At 35.1% G+C, this 9,641-nt stretch overlaps 1 protein-coding gene across 1 annotated transcript; it reads left to right on the top strand.

Annotated features, from left to right (window-relative positions):
• The first annotated feature begins 576 nt into the window (after positions 1 to 576).
• On the top strand, positions 577 to 1,614 carry LOC125665402 (5-hydroxytryptamine receptor 2B-like). The gene has a single exon (XM_048898044.2). The coding sequence runs from the start codon at positions 577 to 579 to the stop codon at positions 1,612 to 1,614; it is 1,038 nt and encodes a 345-aa protein (XP_048754001.1).
• Positions 1,615 to 9,641: the final 8,027 nt, after the last annotated feature.

The raw sequence follows: 9,641 nt of genomic DNA, 5'->3' as shown, positions 1-9,641 counted from the left end.
GAAAAGGACGCCACGTTTATTATGCTACGAATGATTAATGAAACTTACACTAGACGGAGATTAGAGCAATAATGTGTTTAATATTTTTTCATTATTTATCCATGAAGTTCTGGTAACGTACACACAATGACAAACCTTATATGCATAATTCAAAACGTTCGCGTCACGAAATGTTTCGAACTTCAATGTTCAAAGTGTCATTAAGATGTCCAATACAATATATGAAATGAAATGTATCAGTCATCGATACAATTCTGGTTTCCTACACTGTGAAGATGTCCATACCCTGTAACCTTTAAACTGGTGAGGGAAACCACGTGGTGTGCATGTTGATAACAATAATAGCCGAGGTGTTTTACTGAGTGTTTCGTATTGATTTGGAGAGATCGCCCGCATTCTGATTGGTTTACCCCCGTACTTTATTGAAATAAAACCTGGCAGATAGATATGCTGTGGGCGTATATACCAATAATCAAGTTTAAAACTATGGAGAAACAACAATCCGGGTCTTTGAGAATTAAATGTTTTCCAGTGATTATCACAGGGACATAGCTTTCTGATTTATTTTTATTAATGATGGCGTTCAGCTGGAGTGCTGATAGCATCTCATTTGTTAGCTTTGTAGCTTTGTTTGCCAGTTTTGGAGTTATAGGAAACATTATCATTTTGCTCGTTTATTCCATTAAAAAGAAGAATCTACTTGGGGAATTCTTGTACATTCAAGTTTTAGCAGTTAGCGATCTCTTCGTCTGCGGAGTTTTAATGCCATACACGGTTTTCTTTGAGTTCAGATTAGTTACCAATGACGTGATCTGCCGATTGTTGGAGATTATTCGTCACACCGTTGTCATATTCTCTAACCTTATCTTGTTGGTCGTTGCTATCGACAGATTTGTAATGATTTGGAAAGTCAGGAGCAATATCACAAAAAGGAATAAAATCTGGATTTTACTTACAACTCTATTAATCGTCTTCGTTATCAACATTCCAACAGCTGTTCTATTTAAAGTGGAAAGTGATCAAAATGCCGATAATACAACGAGTTCAGAATATTGCCAGTACACCACCTCAACGTTAGGGGATGAGCTGGGCGCGGTGTACCGGAACTTCCAATCCTTTATCATTGCGTTGTCCATGGTTCTCCTCATGATCATATACGTCCTGGTGTACGCTTTGTTATATACCAGGAAGAAGCGAATGCAAAATAAAATCAAAAACGTTGGTGGTACCCGTGGAAAAATATCCAAGGAAAATGACAGGGAAGGAACAAGGGGCTCAGAAGTACAAGACAACCCGAAAACGTCTGCGGTAGAAACAACAGGAGGCCCGGATGATAACGCAATGTCTGCTTCGAAGAAAAACCCAAATTCGTCGAATCTAAAAGGTACATCGCATGTTCGGACAAAAACATGGACGATGCTTTTCGTGTGCACTCTGATATTCTTCATCTCGTGGATACCTTTCACGATTGCTATTTTTAACATTTCCGAGATCACCATTTGGCGTTATTTCTTTTTTGTCTCGCATGCCAGTAATCCCGTGGTCTACAGTATCATCAACGAGCGCGTGAGAGCCAGCATCAAGGAACTCTTTTGCGATTGTCGAAAAATATAACCACTATAATCTAAGTGCTAATTGTTTTGTCTATCTATACTTATATGTATCCTATGTATAAGTATGTTGTAATCATAGCAGCGACCTTAGCACTGATGAATCGAATTTTAAAAACGTGTTTTGTTTTCGTTATTTTGAAGTGAAAAGTAGCTAATAATATCATTTTGTCGTCTTTTCGCTATTTAGGGAGGAAAAGTTGCTAATTATTGTTTTGTTGTCATTTCTCCTCGAAATAACAAAAAAAAAACAAAAACAAAAAAAACAACAAAAAAAAAAAACAAAAAAAAAAACAAAACCAAAAAAACAACGATAAAGTGTAAAAGGGCGGAAATCCCTATACTAGCCCTTCGGCTAGCCGCTACGATTTTGAACGCAGCCCTGTTATAATAGATTAGCACAAAGGTGTGCAGGTAGCGTTGATATCTAATACAGTGTGCTTACTCTTGCTGTTTGAAAAAAGCAATATCACGTGTTATGTTTGTTTCGTTTTTTTTTTTTTTCAATCTGAAATTTTATGCCTGAGAGTCGGGTATTAGTACTGCCTGACTTCGGTTTTGGGACATTTTTAATAAAATTATTAGTGGATATCTCGGACATACATCAGAGCTTGAAATAACCCCCAATTCTGTTATGAATTTTGTAAAAACTGCTGTACAAATAGGAAGGCACTTTGGGGGACCACCATGGATCAGCGACCCCTGTAAAACATCTTTACGATTAAGATGCAAATTTTAAAACACTGTAATTCCTTTATAACTCTTCACTCATGTATTTCCGAGGAGCAAAACTTACATGTAATTCATACAATAATATACACGGATGATAAAACTGGCATTCTTACTCAGGACATAGCTGTGCTCAGTTGAAGGCAGAGACAATATTTGTATGTTAGTCGTAGGATTTTATTTTTTGTAAAGATGGACACTGGCCGTCTATTGCTGAATGTTTTAATTGTTTGTTGTCTGTTTTTACATACGTCTTATTCAACCTATAGCTATGAGATGCAAAGTTTTATTGATTTAACTTAGGTCACAGAAGGGCATTAAAGGGTTACATAGTATTTGAGGACTGGGTGTATGTTGTTTTGTTGTTGTTTTTGTTGTTTTTCCTGTCCAAATCGAGAATTATTTTCTGTTCAGTTAGAGACATCACAAGCCAATCTGGCGTTTCCTTTGAGAAATGAAATTGGAGTGAATATCATAACCGAGACATAACAGAATGGAAAATCAACCGTAAAAATAAAATCTAAAATGTCATCATACAATTTACATGAGTTTTCTACATTACATGCAAGTATTGTTTATCATCTCCCTCACTAGCAGCAGCAAATAGTCCATGGAGAGAGACATTATGTTTTCATGAGATATTTTATTTGCATATGTTCAAATATTCATAAATCATAGACGCATGTAAAGGTATAATCAATTGCCAACTGTACCGACAGATGTGAAATTCGGAATTTTCATCTAATTTTTTAAAGTGACGTTGCTGGGAAAAGTAAAATGATATCCAAATTCTGCATCAGCAGAAAGTTAAATGTATTCTGAAAGAAGGAGAATGCTACTGATGTTAGTAGAATTTATTTAGAATTAAAATAAGTATCCATTACAAATATATGTTACTCTAGAAATACTGGTATAAGAACACCATTCAGATTTAGTAGAATTTAGATATGATTTAAGAAGATTGATTAATTGATTTTCGGCCACACTCAACAATTTTGCAGTTATTTGGTGGCGCCCAGTTTTTATTGGTGGAAGAGAGAACCCAGATACACTGTACCTGGGAAGAGACCAACGACCTTCCGAAAGTAAACTGGGAAACTTTCTCACTTACCGGCGCGAGCAGGATTGGAACCCGCGCCGACAGAGGTGATATGCCGTGTGGTTTTGGGCGCGATGCTCTAACCACTCGGCCACGGAGGCCCCTGATTTAAGAAGAAAAATCTCGTGAACTTTATATAGTTGATAAGATATTTGTATTTATTGTCTGAAAAATGAACGATCTAACAAAAATCAGATGTAATGTGCATATTCTGAACTTCCAATGAATGAATATCCTATAAATAAATGTACATATCCACTCTTGTATGATTAAATTTTGGTTTCTTTTTCTTTTTGTCTCATAAGTAATTTTTTCATTATTTTCTTTAAATCATCTATGTATGTGAATGTTTTTATGAATACATGTATACTGGTGTGACCAGTTGACAGGGGATGCTTACTCCTCTTAGGCACCTGATCTCTCCTCTGGTATATCCAGGGATCCGTGTTTACCCAACTCTTTATTTTGTATTCCTTATAGGAGTTATGAGATTGATCACTGTTCGTTATATTCACATTTTGTATGTATCTGTGACCGTTTTGCATTTGACAATAAAACACAAAATGGCAGTTTTGGTTCTTTAAATTGTTTGTTGTGCTCACACACAAGGGAAAAATCGAAACTGTGGTGAAACTTAAGTTTCTTTAATATGACTGTATCTGTAAATGATATAGTCACTCAGTCCGGGTTAGGAGTGTTGTCGGGCTGCTGTCTGATATCGGCGCGAAAACTCCGAGTAAAACCCAGTCCCAGTCTCGACATTTTCTCTCAACAGCCCTGTAATCTACCTTTCATAAGAAAGATAAGGATGCGATAAACAACGCCATCCCTCGTTAACACACGTTTCTGAATTATTGTGTCTGAGGTGTTTTTTTGTTCCAGTTTTCCTATCCATGTTAAAATCGAACCCGACTACGTCTTTTAGCATTGTTTTTATTTGTCGGGCTCACCGGTCCCGGAGTCTTCACATATTACTTTACGAAAGAAGAAAATGATATGATCAATCACCTATCAGAATGGAGGCATGGGATGTCATACATAAGTTAACGAGATATGGGGCTCAAAAATTCTGATAAATTCTGTTTTTTATCTAATATAAAAATCTGGGACCGGGACCTGGGACCAAAGACGGGGCCGAAACCGAAGACCGGGCCCGAGGTTTAGTCTGTAACCATCCCTGGTAAATAATGCCCAGCTGTTTCTATATCAGGGTTTGTTTTTATCTTACATTTTGTACCAAACGTTGAATCACCACCTCCACCCCTACAGGAAAAAAAAATCTGGATCAGTGCATGATGTTGTTTAAGATAAATGCTGTTTGATGCTTAATCTTAAACCGTGTTGGTGTTTTCGAGGGGTTACTTGAAGTGAGTGAGCCTATGTGTTTGCGAAGGGTTGGAAGTAAGGCATGAATATATTGTAAAATAGAAACCCCCTTCGTTGTCTTTCTGGTTAGGATATTAAGACGTGCATGTTTTAGGGGAACCTTTATGGTATAACAATAAATCATAATCCAAAATAAGCATGTTTTTTCCTTTCAAAATCGTTGTATGAAAAGGGGTTTACTATTGTAGATTACTTGTTTGATGGTAATGGTGTTTTGAATTTATTGTTGAAAAAGTCTCTCTTTAACTCCCCATAACATTTTAAGAGGGGGTAAAAAGAGCAATTGGCATTCTTGGTTTAATGTTAGAAATTGCAAGACCAAGTCCACTACAAGTTCACCCAGATTTAATGAAAATATTGGATAATACGAGAGATCAGTGCGATGAACCTAACCATGAATCTGTTGGTAATCATCCTCCCAGCAATATATGTATAAGCATTTTGTATTCACCACGTGTGGACAAAAATATGGTTTGCGTCTCAACGTACGTAAGAGTTCAACAAAGGGAAAGAACTATAGGGCCATCCGGAAATTGTGTATTCGTAATATTTTTTTTTAAACCTGCAGCTGGGATGTTTTTCAAATCAAATTTTGACATATCTTTTATTAAAAATAAGACAACAATTACCCCATATTTTCATTGATAGTTTTATGTCTTAAAATGCTGCGCAAGGTCATCGCAGCTAGTTTTTGCTGTATCATATATAAACACAAGGCAAATTGAGTATGAAAATGTCATTTATTCAGATGACGAACGTGATAACAAACTACTGACAAGGGGATCAGACTCTTTATATAGTAAATTCGACCCCCTAAACGACGTCATTGCCTGTGATGTTAACGTCTTAGGTTTGACGAGGCCATGGCAAGAGCGGGGCCAATCGTAACTACTCGGCTATTTCCGTAACCGGTTACGGAAAAGGACGAGCGCGTGATCCGATTGGGGCTTTAACTCACAACCTTCCGGTTACAAAGCGAATGTTCTATTTTGATCGGTTTATTTTGCTGGTAAAGGACATGAACTATTAGTTCACCTTATGTCACCTTGTTGTCACTCATGTATAATAGCATTTCTGAATCACTCGCTTAATTAACATTTGCCAAGGTTTATTACTATATGTTCATGCAAAGTAGATAGATTGATCGGGAAACACATATATCAGGGCTTGAAGCTAACATTTTGTGTCACCAGTCCAACCGGACTGATGCGGTATAATTTCAACCAGTCCACAGAAAACTTTACCAGTCCAACAGTTTTCCAGAAATAATTAAACATATCTCGTTAATGTTATTAAAATGAAATTTAACTCAATATGCCTCAGACAATATTGTAACACTTAAATATGGGATTTATATTTACGAATCAAGTTCTTCCGGTATCTACAGATCGAAGCATGCCAAATGTGTGTATAAGATTTCATAAGTATACTTTCCAAAATGATGCTTTAGAAAATTAACCAGTCCCATCGGCTGACTAAAACAAATGTCGTTCAGTCCCTTTTAACTTTTAACCAGTCACAGACTGACGGACATATGTTAATTTCGAGCCCTGTTAATTTAATTTATTTATTTTATTTTAATTTATTTATTATTGTATAGGGTTTTGTATTATGATGTTACAATCCTCGCCATCATTTCGTAATCCTTGAAATTATGTAAAATATGCCACTTTTTAAAAAGGGGATTCGACTTTATTCACACGTAACTCACTATACAATACATTGTTTTCTAATCACAAGTTGGAAAAATACATGAAAGGATAATCGATGATCAGTAATAAAAATAAACTCTCAAGATCGTGCGATGGATTGATATAGATTATTGACTGACACGGAGTGAAACAAATTTACAGCATATCTTTTTGTTTCAATGTATCTCCTTCCTTTGTAAATCCACTGACTTTTCAACCTGATGTAACACGATCGAGCGCAAGATTCGAGGATTTATGTACCAATATTAGTGAGGTACATGTAGCAACTTATTATTTCTTCAAGGAAGTCAAAGGTTGAGCACAATTATGACGTCACAGTTTGCATCGTTTAGCCGTTTCTTGACCCAATAGGCAGAGCTCTGTTAAATATAGATTTCAAAGGAAAACACTTTTTAAGTGTAGATATATTGATTTCGGAAAGCTGAAACGTATTAAAATATCGTATTTTACAACATGCTACTTAATTAGTAAGGATATAGCTAATCGCGGGTCAGTTATTTGAATGAGAATGGATCTTCGGCCACAAATGTTAAAACATATTCTATCTCTTTTTTTTCTCTCTGTGCGCAGAAATTTAATTTCATATAATACGTTTGTTAGGATTTATATAACTTTGACAGATACCAATATTAAATGTCAGTTAATTATTAAACCATTTCTAATTTCCAAAAAGATCATACCTCGAGGCTCGATCATTGAACACATCGCTTTCCGCGTAAATCAAATGAGAACTGATGATATTCCATTGATTTTTATATATCATTATCTAGTTTATCAAACACTAACATTCCGTTATAAGTTTTGTGATAGGTTTTCTTGTAATCAATCACATCCGCCCTCGATATGTGGCTTTCATTGAGAAAATGATCTTAATTAATATTAGTTTTCCAATATTGATCATACCCATTGTTTTCGTCCGTTATTTAAGGTTTTCCGATGCCGATATATATCCATTTCAAAATGACGGTTTTTCACAAAATGTTCCAAAAATGAGTAAGTAAAAATTTCTTTCTTTTTTGAAAAAAAGGGACCAAAACAATTATGCCTATGATTACAAAAGTAGATAATAAAATAAAAGTAAAATAAGTTTTATCTACCAAGTATGTAACAGACACCAGATATTAATTTTGTTTTGTATCGCAAATAATTTTAATGTCAATCTGATTTGAAATGCTCTTTTGCAGTTGTTTTTGAAGTTCAATTCACCAAAAATGTTTTAATACTGTTGTCAAATGTCAATTCAGCGGAAATGTCCAAATAGTTGCCCTTCTAACTTGTTAACTTCAGAAGTTTACAGGGTGATCCTAAACATTTCAATAGTTGTCATTCCGTGGGTATCCAGGTTACAATAGGTCCGCAGTGCCCCTTGCTTGTCGTAAGAGGCAACTAACTGGGGTGGATCCAGGAACTGCGGTTAGGGAGGCAATTACTGTATGAGCCAGAGAGTCGGGAGGGGGGGGAGGGGGGCTGTCTTGAGACTCCCAGTGGGTCCAGAGGACGAAACCCCCGCGTATCACACATTTTATACGGCTTGAATACGTCTCCTATTTAGGTGTTTTTTTTTTTTTTTTTTTTTTTTTTTTTTTTTTTTTTTACTATTGTCAGTCATTTCTAATAAAATGAAATTAATATAATGACGCATTTTAAGAGTTTTTTTGAAAAAAATGTACCGGTGTGTCCTCCCAATAAAAGTGATTCAATGAACTGAAATATTTGTCACTAATTTCTCCGAGAGTGGAAGAAATAATTGCTTCTTTTATCTTTTTCTAAACAAAGGACCAAGATTTACCTTAAATTCGAAAATTGAAAGGGCCCGCATAAAAAATTGTAAAATTATGTACATATCTATAATATTGTGAAATTCAGAAAAAAGTACAAAATCTTGTACAAGTACACTGTACATCGATTTTTGAAAGTTAGACTAAAATTTGTAAAATTATGTACACGTACATCAAAAGTCAGAATAAAATAACCTCATGTACATTGAATTTTGAACGTCAGACAAAAACTGTAGAAGGAGCAGTGTTTAAAAAATTACATCAGAAAGAAGGGCGGACGGACGGACAACGGATACAGCGTCGTTGTACATGAAATAAGTTTTATATCACATATTGACGTGTATTTCACTATTAATTATTAATTGTAACAAAATCAAGTACAAGCACACGGATTTACATCTGACCCTTTTTTTTGCGGCAGACTTAGCAACTGAACAAATAGGAAAAAACACCTTAAGAACTGTATTTCAACGCATTAGCATGCAGCCTTTCTTAGTCTACGGGAGGTAACCTTAGCAACACACTGTAAATTCAAGGTAACAGTTGCTGCAGGTTCATCAATATAATGCGGTCACAAAGTATTTTTTTTTTTAAACAAGGCATTGAAAATAAAAAAATTTAAAAAGAATTTGAAATACATGCAGGAGGACATGCATTGCGATGCTTCAGGGCCAGGACTTTTCATGAAGCGTGTTCTGCCGCCATAAAGCAATGTAGTCCATATTCTCATGTACAGTGTATTTTTAAAAACTGGAATTCATCTTTATTTGCATTTTACTTTCATTTCTCCTGAATTTCCTAGTCGTTAAGATAGACGCACTATACCTATCAAGATTCATACATTCATTGGTCAGTAAATAAATAGCATTCATATCGAAAGCAGAAAATTGGAAATATACATATTAGGAAATGGTCTTCTATACAATTTGTATTGACATCATAGACAAAGTCATTTGAAATGTAAATATTGTATTTTATAGCATTATAGAATTTTCGTTTTGTAAAAATATTGCGATTGCAAGAGTGCTGTTAATATTTACCGTCACTGAATCTTTTCTCTTCTATTTCTTTGTACATGCGCATTGACTTTGCTTTCATCATAGACAATGGATATACAAGTATCTGTTTGTTACATGCAAAATACTTCGATCCGTTTTGCACGTAATCATTACCAAATATACCTAAATCTAGTTTTATTTTTTAAAAATGCATAAAGATATAAACAACACTATGTATATCTTTGAGTGGTTCATGTAAAAGATTTTCTGCAGTGTTGAGATAACTTGCAATTTTAGTCAAGAAACAGTGCATGTGTCAACAAATTTCT

Source organism: Ostrea edulis, chromosome 10 (genome assembly GCF_947568905.1).
Source record: "Ostrea edulis chromosome 10, xbOstEdul1.1, whole genome shotgun sequence".
NCBI classification, from domain to species: domain Eukaryota; kingdom Metazoa; phylum Mollusca; class Bivalvia; order Ostreida; family Ostreidae; genus Ostrea; species Ostrea edulis.
This window is presented reverse-complemented; position numbering and strand designations above follow the sequence as displayed.

What these genes read in the sequence shown, in the direction of transcription:
- LOC125665402 (XM_048898044.2), top strand. Translation starts at nt 577, where the DNA reads ATGGCGTTCAGCTGGAGTGCTGATAGCATCTCATTTGTTAGCTTTGTA.